At 40.7% G+C, this 15,947-nt stretch overlaps 1 protein-coding gene across 4 annotated transcripts; it reads right to left on the minus strand.

The window, feature by feature from the left end:
* Nucleotides 1–6: 6 nt before the first annotated feature.
* Nucleotides 7–14,657, minus strand: LOC138954393 (uncharacterized). Of its 4 annotated transcripts, none has more exons than XM_070326258.1 (5): nucleotides 14,584–14,657; nucleotides 14,098–14,251; nucleotides 11,895–12,262; nucleotides 9,120–9,266; nucleotides 7–5,017 (listed from the first exon to the last, which is right to left on the minus strand). In XM_070326258.1, the coding sequence occupies exon 5, from the start codon at nucleotides 4,871–4,873 to the stop codon at nucleotides 4,409–4,411; it is 465 nt and encodes a 154-aa protein (XP_070182359.1). In that variant the 5' UTR covers nucleotides 4,874–5,017; nucleotides 9,120–9,266; nucleotides 11,895–12,262; nucleotides 14,098–14,251; nucleotides 14,584–14,657; the 3' UTR covers nucleotides 7–4,408. The 4 variants fall into 4 exon arrangements, 3 of the variants coding, with proteins under 3 accessions (XP_070182359.1, XP_070182358.1, XP_070182360.1); XM_070326257.1 differs by having other exon boundaries at nucleotides 14,411–14,656; XR_011451813.1 differs by lacking the exons at nucleotides 14,098–14,251; nucleotides 14,584–14,657 and having other exon boundaries at nucleotides 11,895–13,350.
* Between the last annotated feature and the right edge of the window lie 1,290 nt (nucleotides 14,658–15,947).

Consider the following 15,947-nt stretch of genomic DNA (forward strand, 5'->3'; position numbering starts at 1 on the left):
ACACACACCTAAATATATAGGTGATCTTTGAAATGGGACATTTACATGCAAAATTCAGAATGCAAACAGAGCTTTGGCTTGCAAATTTAATAGTCATTAACCAGCACATAATATGAATAATTTTTGAAATTGTTGTGATACTGATTCAATTTTTCACATAAAATCAGAATTTCATTTAGTTTCCTGATACAAATGATTCGTCTAGCTTACCTTGAATAAACATACCAATTCGTCAAAAAGTAGGACATCTGAGCTCAAAGATTAATAGTTTGGTTTGAAAAATCTCTAAATACACATAATTACAAAAACAAAACAAAATTCCGTGATAGAACATGTACTGATCTTGCAACTAAAGTAAAAAGGGGACTCAGGTGTGCTGTTAAAATTGTTGGCACATTTTAGTATCTAAAACTCACCTTTGATTTGGTGTTTAACATTGTTTTCAACCACGAAGGTTATATCGCGACGGGGGAAGGGGGGAGATGGGATAGAGCCACTTGTCACTTGTTTCTTGTTCACAAAAGCACTTAATCAAAAATTTGCTCCAGGGGCTTGCAACGTAGTACAATATATTACCTTACTGGGAGAATGCAAGTTTCCAGTACAAAGGACATAACATTTCTTACATACTGCTTGAGTAAAATCTTTACAAAAATTGACTATATTCTATACAAGAAACACTTAACAAGGGTAAAAGGAGAAACAGAATCAGTTAGTCGCCTCTTACGACATGCTGGGGAGCATCGGGTAAATTCTTCCCCCAAACCCGCGGGGGGTACCTATGCGACTCACCACAATGTTTACTTTCAGCAGAAGAATGATTAATATTCTAGCAACAAACATGCAATAAATTCATACATGATTATTGATGTTCAAAAAATGCTCTACACTACTTCACCAAACTAAATGGAGAACTGAAAATGTTTAAAACACTTTCTTTCTTTATTTGGTGTTTTCAACCACGAAGGTTATATCGCGACGTGGAAGGGGTGGGGGGGGGGGGGGGGGGGGGGAAGATGGGATAGAGCCACTTGTTAATTGTTTCTTGTTCACAAAAGCAGCCACTTGTTAATTGTTTCTTGTTCACAAAAGCACTAATCAAAAAATTGCTCCAGGGGAAAACACTAACCATAAACAATAAACACCACTATGAGGTTTGATAGGTAACTTAAAGTGACCTTGACCTTCAATGAACGTTGCAAATAGCTTATGTTCTGATGAATATGGGTGAATGAGGCACCATTGAATATAAAAAGAAAAATAACTGATTTGACTCTAGTTAAACTATGGCGCTCATGGCATCATACCAAAGTTTGAACGAGTATCCCTTTCACTGTTCTGTACAGCTGTGAAAACACAGTGAGACATAATAATAATGAACATAAATTAATCACCCCTTCTCGCCGGAGCTCACGGCAATACACAATAGCAAAACAAATCAGAGCATTCACACACAGACACACACAAAGTCGTTAAAGGTTTATTGGCTGCGGCAATAATAGCCGCAAGAATAATCCTTTAGTTCGTTCAAAGTACCCAAGCATGTCCTGTATACAAAAGTAAGGCGATTGAGATTTTATTTTGGTTTTTTTACACAAGCCAGAGAACACCAGTGCTTGTGAGAGCAAAACGTTTGCCCGTAGGGAAGTGAACCTTCCTTATCTTTCGCACCAGAGAGCTGTTCAAAAGGGGTATTGTGCAAGTTGGCTATTAAACCATTGTAATTCGGAAAATGTCTTTAACCTTCGCCGGCACTCGTGGGTCCGTGCGGACCCAGAAGGGTGTTTGATTGCAAATATCTTTTAAACGAGTTGGAATTTTTTAATGAGCTTTTAGAAATGCCTCAGACACCTAACAAGCTATCATCTCCTAAAAGCTCATTAAATTTCAGTGATAATTAATTAATTAATTAATGGTCAAATTTAGACTACACACGGAAGCATTCGTGGGGACGTGCGGACCCATACTTCTCAAAGAAGGAAAAGCGTGTATACCCTTCCGAGGCACTCGTGGGTCCGTGCGGACCCAGAAGGGTGTTTGATTGCAAATATCTCTTAAACGAGTTGGAATTTTTTAATGAGCTTTTAGAAATGCCTCAGACACCTACAAAGCTTTCATCTCCTAAAAGCTCATTAAATTTCAGTGATAATTAATTAATTAATTAATTAATGGTCAAATTTAGACTACACACGGAAGCATTCGTGGGGACGTGCGGACCCATACTTCTCAAAGAAGGAAAAGCGTGTATACCCTTCCGAGGCACTCGTGGGTCCATGCGGACCCATACTTCTCAAAGAAGGACAATTGTGCAAACCCTTCCGTGGCACTCGTGGGGCCATGCAGACCCATAATATTTTACCAAATACCGTGTGTAGTCTAAATTTGACCATTAATTAATTAATTAATTATCACTGAAATTTAATGAGCTTTTAGGAGATGATAGCTTTTTAGGTGTCTGAGGCATTTCTAAAAGCTCATTAAAAAATTCCAACTCGTTTAAGAGATATTTGCATCAAACACCCTTCTGTGTCCGCACGGACCCACGAGTGCCACGGAAGGATATGCATATTTTTCTTTCTTTGAGAAGCATGGGTCTGCACGGCCCCACGAGTGCCACGGAAGGATATGCACATTTTTCCTTCTTTGAGAAGCATGGGTCTGCTTGGCCCCACGAATGCGTTCGTGTGTAGTCGATAACGAGTGCCGGCGAAGGTTAATGGCTGAATAACAATGAGTTCCTTTATACGTTGGATTGGGCAAGCCATATATATATATATATATATAAATATATCTAGCATCAATAAACCTAAAAATACACTAAGGTCTTTTTCAAAAACAATAGTCTGTTTTAAAAACTTTCAGCAATTTTCAACCTTATAAATCTATACTATAGATACATCAAAAGAAATTTGGTGCAATTAAACAGGTAACCTAATGGCAAATCATTGTGTAAAACTTTCTTTGCAACTTTCTTTCACAAAGTGTACGTATTTTTTTATATTTTTTTTAGCAATATTGTTTTCGTGGTGCAGTACCTGTGTTTAAAAATAATAAAATACACAGCGGACATAATTTCGCTTTATTTGAATGACTTTCCACTTTACAAAGATTGGTTTAGAATTAGAGCGCAGATTTAAACCAATTTGAAAAAAACAGTTGCTTATACCTTCTACCATGCTTGGTACTTTGAACAAACTTTATGATTGTTTTTGAGGCTTTCATTGTTGCAGCCCAATGCTGCTCAGTGCAAATTAACTTTTTTGAAGGCGAAGTGTCTGCACCCAGACACATCCTTACTCTGAGGTCTCAAAGCAAACCCGCAAATTGAGGCACACCTCCCAACGCCATGCAAGATATTGCAGATTTATTGCACGATTACGTGGCTGGCGCGGATAGGGCAAGTAGCCTAATAAGTTTACAATTTAAAACGAATGCTTCTTTCATTGACAAAAGCAGTAATCATGTGTCAAAACACTGGATCGGCTTTGGAATGCGCTTCAGGGGTCGACACTAACTTATTTGGCCTGGGGCCACACTGGCCCCAGAGATGGAAATTGCTGGGGCGGAAAACAAAAATCTGGGGCCCACTCTCATTATTCACGTGCGGCAATGCATTGTTTGTTTTTCTTCATCGTACTGAAGCCAGGGTAATTCTTTCAACCATTTGACATTGAAATTACGACAGAGCTTCACGCTTTTGGCTGCATCGGTCTCCTTTTTTCGTTTCTCTCCACCCTGTTCTTCATCTTCATTTCCAGGTCTTTTTACACCAGGGATGTGTCGCCACATTTTGCGTTTGGCATTTGAAGGCGATACTTATCTCTCACGCTAAAGAGCGCAATTTGGGAGTTATTTCCCTTGCGGCATTGTCCTTCGACGATTTCAATGGGTTTTTTTTCTTCTTGACTGCGGCATTGATCGTAACGCAAATTTCAGTGACGACTATGACTGGCGATTTTTAGTGATTGGCTCTGGCATTAGAAATTTCGGTTTGTCATTGTTGGAATTTATCCTGGGGCGGAGTGGGCCCCAAGCTTCGGCAATAATTGGGGCGGAACACAAAACTCTGGGGCGTTCCGCCCCCCGCCCCCGCTAGTGTCGAACCCTGCGCTTGTAAATAAAAGTAGACAATGAATTTTTCTTGTGATTCCACTGACCAATCTGCTTGTAGTCTGGACAATCAAGCGTACAAAATATGGCAAAATCGTATGGGTTCACAGGTCTGCTATACACTTCAGGTTTGGGGTGTCCACAAGCTAACTTTTTTTTTACTCGAGCATGTTGGCAACGAACTGGAGAACAACATCTGACCATGTTGATCGGTGGGTGGCCCACTCCGAGGGTCAATGCGCTCCGTTAGTTGCACGAGCTGTTCCTCAGAGAGGGGGCAAGCCGTGGCAGGCACATCCTAACGACTGTCTGGCAAAGGATGGTCCTCGATTATCGATTGAAGGCTTCTCCCTTTCCAGAAGTCCTGTACTGCTGTGGATGTGCTGGCTCGTCTCTCCAGCATCCCCCTGAAGAAGAGCTGCAGGGGAGTTCTGTTGCGCTCTGTCCTCAGGGGTTGGTGGTTCTTCTGTTCCACAAACCACTGTAGGGACCGGTTCAGCCTGGGCAGAAAAACATAGTGGAGGGCCCACAAGTGAATGGGATTGTCCATGTTCAGTATCCCCAGACCACCTTCTGCCTGTGGTGTTCCCATAGCAGTAAACAGGTCATGGTAAGGGTTCACCACATCTTTCCAGACGTCGAGCCAGAGACGCTCGATCCTTTGGTTATGGTCACTGCGGCCTTGCATCGCACTGCCTCTCCCTTCTCCCCTGTGTTCGTTCATGAGGGCGACGACATCCAGATTCTCGCCACCATGGTCCATGCGGACTCTTGACGGGAGTCCAAAGCGTTGGGTTCCACCCAAAAACAGATCCCGAACGGTCTCTGACCTGTTGTTTCGGTGGCATGGAGGAAGGTAGTGGCCCGGCTAAAGCCATCGATTGCCCCATGAATCACCATTTTCCACCTGCAATATAACAAACAGAGATCCGTTTCCATATGTGATTTCACCACACAAATTCTGATTAAAGAGTTATTGGGAAATAAGTACAGGTAACATGCTCAGTAAATATTAAAAAGTAATGGTCAAAGTGCTTTTTCATGACCGAGAATCAAGACCATTATTTTTAATATATATCATTGAGAAAAGGTGTGTAACCCATTTAATCCACCTTTCTTCAATTTTGCAAAGAAATAAATCAAGAAAAGCAATTGCTTTATATGACTTTTCTTCGTCATGTCCATAAGCCTTAAGGGTCTTGTAGGTCTTAAAAGGAGGATTCCACTAACTGCTAAGACTCTAAAATTTTATAAAAATAAGCAAAATTTTGGTAATGTCTGCTGGTTAATAACACATACAATTCAGTGAAATTTAATAAAAATAACTGAGAAAACCGCAATGTAAAGCTTTTACAAACTTGACCCCACTGTGACCCCAAAATGTGACAGGGATCAACCAAACTAGGGTCACGTAGGTAGATTATCAAATCCTTCAAGTGTTCAAAGTTTCAAAGCTCAAGCTTCAAAAACACCTGAGATAACATCAATGTTAAGATATTTTGATTCGAACATGACCCCCTGTGACCCCAAAACTTGACGAAGGTCAATCTTCTTCTTCTTCAGCGTTCGACGATGGCTGTGTCTAGATTCTTTGGCCCGTGATGTTGACGAAGTGGGCTGTGACGAAGGTCAATCAACCTTATGTCTTCTTCTTCTTCTTATGCGTTCGTGGGCTGAAACTCCCACGTGCACTCGTGGTTTGCACGAGTGGAATTTTACGTGTATGACCGTTTTTACCCCACCATTTAGGCAGCCATACGCCGCTTTCGGAGGAAGCATGCTGGGTATTTTCTTGTTTCTATAACCCACCGAACTCTGACATGGATTACAGGATCTTTTTCGTGCGCACTTGGTCTTGTGCTTGCGTGTACACACGGGGGTGTTCGGACACCGAGGAGAGTCTGCACACAAAGTTGACTCCGAGAAATAAATCTCCCGCCGAACGTGGGGACGAACTCACGCTGACAGCAGGCAACTGGATACAAATCTAGCGCGCTACCGAATGAGCTACATCCCCGCCCACAACCTTATGTCAAGTTGGTAGATTATCAAAACCTAGAAGTGTGCGTACTATTAAAGCTCTAGCTAAAAACACATCTGAGATAACATCAACGTTAAGTTTTTATTAAACGAACATGACCCCGCTGTGACCCCAAAATTTGATGAGGGTCAACGAAACTGGGGTCACTTCGTGAAATCATCAAACCCTAAAAGTGTGCAAAGTTTCAGAGGTCTAGCTGTATAAACTTCTGAGATAACAGCTCAACGTTACATTTTTTGTCATTGGACAGACAGACAGCCTGCCCACAGCACACATAATTATTTTGATCAAGTATTATTCACTCAGCCAGTCTACCTGCACAAGCATGTGATTAATCCATGGTTGAAGAGTTCTGTGAAAATTGCGCAATTCTGCAAACTCTTTATAGCAGTTAATTTAATTTCGAATAAAATAAAGTACATAGTTGTTCTGCTAAGACGATAAGGCAAATATTTTTGCGTTCTTTTCATGTTTAAGTATCTCGGGAAAAAAAGTTCTATTTATGAAGTGAAATATAATTGACCTTCAGATTAGGCCAAACAAAAATATATGTTGGTTTAGGGTAACCCGACCGACCCTATTTTTTCCCGCCGACCATAAAACTTTTTTTTATTTCTAAAAAAAAATACCCAACCGTTGGCACATTTTGCGAACCATACCGAGACTAAGGGAAGTAACCTCCTTGAAAATCGACCAAATTTAAAAATAAATAAAAATAAATAAAAAAGCCGACCTACCGACCCTATCTTTTTTGGTCACGTTACCCTAAACCAACATATATTTTTGTTTGGCCTTACTGTCTTTTTATTTGTACAAATGCAAAATGGGAACAACTCTATTTTCTACACAAAATATGAGAGTTACTTGCCTTGAGACCTTGTGTCTGGTACAACGTAGATTTTGATTTAGAAAACAACCAAACTTATGGATCTTATATTGGATTCTGTGTGTTGAAACCTGAAATGAATAGTGTAAATGCAGTATGTATGAGCTCTTTCCTCTTTCGAATATTTGAGCATTCAGAACTTTTCAGTCACCAAGCAGTGACCACACAGTGTGGTTTCTCAACCTATGAGCTATCGAGGATTCAGACTGGTTGCTGGGTGGTTATTTGTTAGGACTAGGTAGCTTGGTATTCACCGAAAAGTATTCCCCCCTCTGCTTATTTCTCTGTTAACTTGAAGGGGTGTTTATTGTTAAAAAAACCACCAAGCAACCAAATTTAAATAACCACCCAGTAGAAATGGTAAGGTATAACCAGAATATGTTTTGTATTCCGTGGGGAAATCATCAATGGACCAGTCTTTCATTACATATCCAGAAAATGACAAAATAAAAAGAAAAGAAAAGCAAATACTTGCACACGACTCACCTTCGTTACCCACCTACCCCTTAGAAGACGCCCTTCCTTTTACGATCCCAAACAAGACATTTTCAAGACCCTGTTTCATAGCTGCCAACCCCTGTGAAGCCCAAAGAGTAGCATTTTGGAACTTTCACCCAATGTCAGAGTTGCAATTGGTGTTTATAAGCGTAGCACTAGCATAATCTTAAATTTGAATCGCAAGCCCGCATTTAAAATGCCATCAAAAACGTTTGTAAGATTCTGAGAGCTCTACGACATTACAACCGTCTAAACATAGTTCAATGTCACACGCTTTCCTTCTTTGCCACTACTAACGCAAACGTATGCAAGATTGTATGTTACACGCTTTAGGAGCATGGCAAGAACGGATTCAAACTCAAAATCGTCACTCCAAAAAAACATAAAATGCACACACGACTTTTATTTCTCCTGCTGTTATCGTTTCTTCTCTTTACAAATTCTTCAATGCTCAGAATACTGAAAACGGCACCCCAGACGACAGTACTGTTTCCATACGCGAATTTAACTTCCCTTGCAAAGTGGTTCGCTCAGGAGGCCTGTTTGTCTGACACTATAAGGACAGAGTTCTGAACATAGATGACAAAGATTCCGGAATGAACAAACATTTTGCAGACACAGAAAGACGTCATGAAGAATGCGATGCTTCAAAAGATACAGACTGTGACGATGACTGTGACGTCATTCCCATATACTGAGACGTCATTCACAGTTGTTCGGTCACTTCCGTCAAAAAGTAGATTTAGACAATCAACGTAATCTCGTGTGGAAGAAAACGTCTGTCACACAACCAAGTCGGAATAGCAGGTATTATTACCTATGCACGCAAAGTCTGTCGAATTCTTCGGCAAAAATCGTTGAAAATGATTTGCCCGCATCGGCGTGGAACTTGCACCATAATCTTCACCACCCTTACGTTTCCCCGTTTTTATCCTGTCTCCCTCCAGTTTCCACTTCTAACACCGTCACTGTGCACAGCTTACAACTTAACAAGTGCATTGCATATTCTAATCAAATTCACAATTGGCGCATAGAGTCACCGGAAATGCGAATGCTTGCAATAAAATTCACGATTTGCTAAGCAAGTCACGTGGACAATATCGAGTCATAACGGAGTGGTTCCCAGCCATCGGTACTCGACTAGTTATGCAATGTTCATTGTTGATTGTCAAGCAATAAGTGAACATTTTGCACGCTTGTCATTTTTTTTTTTTTAGCGTAGCGGCTCAGGGCTTAGAGTAGCAGCGTAGCAATTCCTGCAAAATCGGAGCATGCTGCGCCAAAATCGTAGCAATTGGCAGGTATGCTGTTCTCTAAGATATTCTGCTCATAACCTCTGTAAGTTTACCCCCATTATAAGACCTTATTATCTCAGGGTTATGTAGGTCTTAAAAGAAAGATTCCAGCGTCATAAAATAATGTTTAAGAGAATTCCTTATGCCACCTGTATCAATCCACTCAAATTCCATGTTCAAACTGGCACAACCCCCAACATCCTCCCCACCACCGGACACACTCAACATTCACCAAATTTTGAAAAAGGATTTTTTTGTGCCCAGTGTATGTATTTGTAGCTGTACTCACGATATCAACTTGTGGTATCCGTCTAGATGCCAGAGAGCGTTTGGTCCTGATACTTGGTACAGACGACGTCTCGTGGGCCTCAACGCCAAAGCTCTGACAGCTACTCCACCAGGATCAACCCGCTGGATGGCTCCCCGTACTCTGTGCCTTTGTGGAGCGTGTAAGAATACAACTTATTACACTAACGTGACATACCACTCATGTCATAACAATACCATTCACTCTACATTGCATGTGTAAAGAGGTCTTGTCTGACAAGGACCTGATTTTTCACTGCCTCCAATACCGAAACAAGCGTCCTTCTTTGAACACTCGGAAGAATTTTAAGAACGTAAACACCACACCAGTGACATTTCCTTGCTTTGACATAAAAGATTACACGAGGCATTCGGAGAGATCCAGGTTCAATTTTTAAGCTTCTTCAATCTGGGCGCTTCGACAAAGGGACATTTACAGCAATGAACATGCAACAGTATGTACAGGGTCCCCACTGGTTTTTAGAAACAAAATTCCATGACTTTTCCATGAGCCTCAATAACATTTTCCATGACTAGATCCACAGGTCGCCATTTCCGAACACGCAAACTTTTTACGTCTTGTCACTGCCAGTTTTGACACTGGCTTGCTTTGCACTGAATTTGAGTCAGTTTCTACGCAGTGTCTCTTTGACAAGCAAGTCAAGCATTTGCTACGCAGTCAGATTATCGGTAATGTTTGCTGGTCCTGTCATTTCACTAAACTGGACCAGCCACTGTTTGTATCCATCTGCACTTTCGTAAATTCCGCTTCATAACCGTCACTAACACTGTGACTTGACGAACTGTCATTTTTTTTCACCGCGATACACAGTTCATTGCGAAGATCTTCCTTGGTAAGGCCAACAAAAAAAAATGCTTTGTTTACGGTTTCCCGACCGACCCTAAACTTTTTTTTTGGTCCTAAAGCTAAAAATAAAATGAACCAAACACATACGATACATACACACAAAAAAAACCACACACACACACAAAAACCCACCGAAAACGACAACACCACGGCACAGAGAAAACATCGATCGCCGGCGAGCAGACAACAACAAGACCGACAAGGGACACCACTCCGCTTTTTACAACTCCCATATCCAAGGGAAGTCAGTCTCGTGCGTTCGTTCGTTGCGCGAACGTAAAAAGATGTCGTCTGCATTTGCAATCGTATTCGGAAAGTGCGTTCATATCGAACAAACACGACTGATAAGTCGGTACTCGAAGAGTGCAACTTTTTGATGGAAAGACTTCTGTTTAAGAAAACTTGTATAAAGTGAAAGGAATCATCAGCTACTGTATTTTGACTAGTTTTCAATTTGTGACAATCAGTCCAGACTGCGTTCAAGACTGTGTTCACTAGTGGCACTATACAGTTTAAAGGGTATGTCCAGTTTTCTTTTCTTAACATGAAAAAGTAATTAATATCTGTGGTTCCAAATACACCAATATGAAAATACCTCGAATATCCTGCATACACAAATATTTTTATCATTTCAAGAGGGACCAACCAACAAAAACAAAAAAAAAGTTTAATCGACCTACCTACCCTATTAATTTTGGCCATAAAACCGTAACCAAAGCATTTTTTTTGTGTGCCTAATTCGTTCCAATTCCGCATACTTTTTGTTGTCAAGAAACAACTCGAAAGAAAGCTGGCGTGCTAAAGGTTATTTTTTTTTCTTTCTTATTTATATTAAATTCCATGACTTTCCATGACTTGAATTGAAATTCCATGACTTGAATTGAAATTCCATGACTTTCCAGGCCTGCAAAATTAAAAATCAAATTCCATGACTTTCCAGGTTTTCCATGACCTGTACGAACCCTGTATGTAGGATAAACAGAATACTACATGGCTTCCTGTTTGATACCAGTTTTACACTAGTGTTTTGAAATATTGTTCGCAGTTTAATATTTAAAAGCACAACTTGTGTAAAACTGGTATTTCATAGGAAACCATATAGTATTCTCTATGTGGACAACAATGTCACAGGCTTACCCACTAAAGTTCTTTAGGAGCTTCTGACATATTTGCCTTAAAAACAACATGCAAAATAACTTGTGGAATCCAAAAGCACCATGCCGCATTAGTGGCCCAATTAGAGCTGCAGACTATTACGCTTTCGATGTAGCATGCTACTTGTAAAACAGAAAATGCTACTTCGTTATACAGACACCCTACAATGTTCATTTGTTCCTGCTGCTGTTTTCTTGTCTGAACACAGTTATTGCAACATTTGTGTCTTGACATATTTATAAACATGTAGGTGCAGTGGATTATAAGATGATGCAATACTTAAAGATAAACACCATTTGCTACTCTATAAATTCAAGATTGCTACACATGAAGCTTCATAGGGGCTGACAGCTCTGCATCATACACCTGCACATAAATCTTACTGACTGAGTTGATGTGTATTTACACATTGCACACCTCCCACATTGAAGTAAACAATTGAATATCTTCAGTTAATCGAAGTACACTTAAAGATGAAGTTCTCTCCATAGGAATACTGTGCATCACCCTTGCATGTAAGTGAACTCAAAGTACTATGTGAACAGAACAGAACCAATTCTGGTCTGTTTGCAACCGCATGAACGCGGGAAAGAGATCATTGTCAGATTGAATTACAATTAACATTGACACGCTTCCATTTGAAACTTTTCAGTTGTCATTGTGGATTGACGCCCCGGGCCCCAGATCCTGCGTTTAACTTTATCCTCGACGAACAAAATTGGGCGGCCGCCTCACCTGTGATTGTGTTGACCAGGTTGGCAACCGAGCCAGACAGGGTAGAATTGCTGGTACCGGTTGTCATCGATCCCGATGTTGAGGCGATGGCCTCACGATCACCCGAAACAGCTTCTTGCAGACGTTGGTTGTCTTTCTGGAGCGAGACAATGGCCACTTGGCAGGTCTCTTGCCGCTCCCCCAGCCTGCGTAGCTCAGCCAATACCGCGGCCAAAGCAGTGGCGCTTTCTTCCCCTCCTGCTGTGGCTGACTCAAACCCACCGGGTTGTCGCTGCGAGGCTGTCTGGTTGCTGGCCCTCGGCCGACCTGCAGCGGCTCGGGTCACTTCGGCTACCCGCCTTGACGCTGCCCTCCTGGGAGGCATATTCCTGTGCATAAAAAACAGGATATATATGTGAACACAGCCTTATTTGTCAGATTACTGAGAATTACACATAAGCCTTGAACTCGTCTGCTGCTCCTTGCAGGAGTTGACAACGCCTTCACTGTTCAGCCTGTAAAAGGTGTTTAATATCCCATACTTCTGAAGTTGTCACCAGATTTTGGGAGACTGAAATACAAACCAAAGAAATTGATTAAAATCTGGCCCAAAGTACTTCAAACCAATTGTGTTTTCTGTGTCAAACTCAAATCCTGGCACCCAGTACCCCCACCAAACGAGTTTGGAATCTCTGAGGCTCAATACATTTATGACAAACAGAACACCAACAGGAAATTACATCATGGTTCTCTGAACTGTCACACACTAACATAATACCTGGCTAACAAATCCACATACTAACTAATGTTGGAATCTCTGAGGCCCTATAGCTTAATTTGACAAAAAGAACAACAGCGAACCATGTTTTCTGATTCTCTGAAAAATCAGCCCCACCATGAAATATTACCTAGCCCACGGTACATGTACTTTAACCAAAATAGTGTTTGTAACCTGTGAGGCACCAGCCAACACAAGTGACAACAGTACCTCCACAGGAAAAACGTTTCCCGATTCTCTGCAAAGTCAAACAACACATGAAATATTACCTAGCCCACAGTACCACAACCAAAATAAATTTGGAATCTCCTAGGCAAAATAACAGGTGATCGACAAAACAGTACCTCCACAGGAACCAATATTTCCTGATTCATTGAAATGACAAACACCCACCTAACAGGTAATTGACATACAGTACCTCCACAGGAACAAATATTCTGATTCTCTGAATTGACAAACGCTCACATGAAAAGGCATCGTAACACCAACATGTTCATCAGAATCTCACCTGAAAATTATTTCCAAGTACTCTGGAAAAACACTGATCCATACTATCCACCAACACAGAAACATACTGTTGAAACATGTCACGATATCTTGATTTGACAGAACACTCAACAATCGTGTTGATCGAAGAACCATTCCACCTTGAACTGGTTTTTAGACAAGGGACATCATCCACAACGAGCCTGTCATAAACTCGAGTCACTTCCCATCTACCGATCTGGTTGACCCCATTTAGAGCCTTCGATTTATAATGCCACCCACCCGCATCAAACAAGAAAGAAAATGTAAACAATTTGAAGATTCCCTGTTCCTATACCCGTGCTTTGTAAGCTGATCAGTCAAAACGCACAATGCAACCTGACCCGGCTACAACATTATTTAATCACACAAAAACCGACTGTGTTTATCGCCTGACGAAGGGACTTGTACAACCTGGCCTGTCCTGACGTTGCTTGATCTTCTTGATCTTGATATGTTACGCCAACAGGTCCCAAGCTTGGGAATATACGTTTGCTAGATGCACACCATCACCCAGGAAATGACGCTGCAAATTCAGGTAACGTAAACTGTTTTCCAGCGGAAAACATAAAATCATGGTCCCAAAATACAACTCTAGGGGAGTCCACAGTGCCCTGCCGAAGCAACGCATTGACCTCCATAGCTGCGGCGTTGTATGATGGATCGAAACACACACACAGACAGACAGACAGACAGACAGACACACACACACACACACATACACCACGACCCTCGTCTCGATTCCCCCCTCTACGTTAAAATATTTAGTCAAAACTTGACTAAATATAAAAACGGTATTACTTAACTTTAAAATCAGAATCTGTGACTGTGAAACATTGGTCCATTTCTCAGTTGTTTTTCAACAGTTTAAAATTCCTTTTTGAAGCTTTACTATTCTAATATTCAGCACAGAAGAGTTACCTGAAGTACTGTCCCCTGTCCTTTCAGACGAGCTTGTATCATTAAGGACCCAGTAAGCTTGTTGGAAGCAGTAATTGGTTCCACCAACGCATCCAACTCTTGATCAGATATCCTGGAATACACCATGCGTTGTACTTGTAGCATTCCATTTTCCCTGAAAATTGCCAAACACTTTTATTACTTGCGTTGTATCGATAAACGAAGCACAAGTAAGAAACAATAATAAAAGCAAAGAAAATAGCAACACGATATGCAAACATCTAACAAAGCCGAGCAAGCAGAATGACAGGTCTAATGAAAAACAAAGAGGTACCGATTCGGAAACAAGATCGCGATTCTTTCCTTCGCTGCACGACGCAAATCTTCTGTGACCTTTGACCAAACGTAGCTTCCACATTCGATCACCGTGCTCAGCTTAATATTTACAACAGAAAGCCGAGGGGGTGGAATACCGAGATGAACCTACAGAAATGTGCATCCTCAAACCTGACATATTCATCCCAACATTTAATGAACTCCAAAACACAGAAAGTTGCTTTCACACGCCATCTTTGATTGCCACTGCCAGTGGTCGGTCTGACTAATTACTACGCGACCGCACGCGACCACACGCGACCTTGCACTACCTTGCGCGACCTCAAACTAAAGCAGGTGCATGTACTATTTTTATATATATATATAGTATCTTCACAACATTATCTGACTTTATACCAAGTTTTAAGTCAAAGAAATTAAAAATAACGGAGCTATAATGTATTTTGCGACGTGCTATCGAGCTAAAGTGAAATCATCCGATGTTTGCACTTTTGCTCGCTAGGCTTTGAAAATGCATCAGAATTAACTTTGTTTTTACTTCTCTGACTTAAAACTCGGTTCAAAGTATGATCATGTTGTGAAGATACTAGATATATAAAATGTTACATGAATATTATTTAGTTTGAGGTTGAGCCTGCGTTCTTAAACGAATGCGAACATGGTCGGACGCTGAATCACGATGATTTCACTTTAGCTCGATAGTTCGTCGCAAAATACATTATAACTCCGTTATTTTTAATTTCTTTGACTTAAAAATTGGTATAAAGTCAGACATTGTTGTGAAGATACTATATATATAAAAAATATTACGTGAACATGCTTTAGTTTGAGGTCGCGCAAGGTAGTGCAAGGTCGCGTGTGGTCGCGTGCGGTCGCGTAGTAATTAGTCAGACCCACTGCCAGTGGTTATCAAACCGGGACCCGGTACCCGTGTTTCAAAGATCACGCATTGTTTCTTCCATTAAGTCACAAATGAACAAGCAAACAAAACGTTGCTTACCTTCTTAAAACTTCTTCTGGCTCATTACCAGACTGCAACAAATTGACGCAATGGCGGGTCTGATCCAGTGGCGTCGCTATTTTGGAAGATGGCGCAAACCGGAAGTAGTATCTCCACGAGATTCTCGCTTTGCATGTCGTACATTTTCCGATTCAAGTTCTAATTTGTTTCAGCTGCATTTATTAAATGCAGCTGCATTTAAAAATAAATACAGCTGTATTTAAAAATAATTACACCTGTATCTAAAAATAATTACAGGTGTATTTATTTTTAAATACAGCTGTATTTACTATTAAATACAGGTGTAATTATTTTTAAATACAGCTGTATTTCTTTTTAAATGCAGCTGTATTTAAAAATAATTACACCTGTATTTAATAATAAATACAGCTGTATATATTTTTAAATACAGGTGTAATTATTTTTAAATACAGCTGTATTTATGATTAAATACAGCTGTATTTATCATTAAATACAGCTGTATTTATTTTAAATTACAGCTGTAATAGTTATGAGCCAAACGGCTTTCCATACT

This window comes from Littorina saxatilis, unplaced genomic scaffold (genome assembly GCF_037325665.1).
Source record: "Littorina saxatilis isolate snail1 unplaced genomic scaffold, US_GU_Lsax_2.0 scaffold_2409, whole genome shotgun sequence".
Classification (NCBI taxonomy): Eukaryota; Metazoa; Mollusca; class Gastropoda; order Littorinimorpha; family Littorinidae; genus Littorina; species Littorina saxatilis.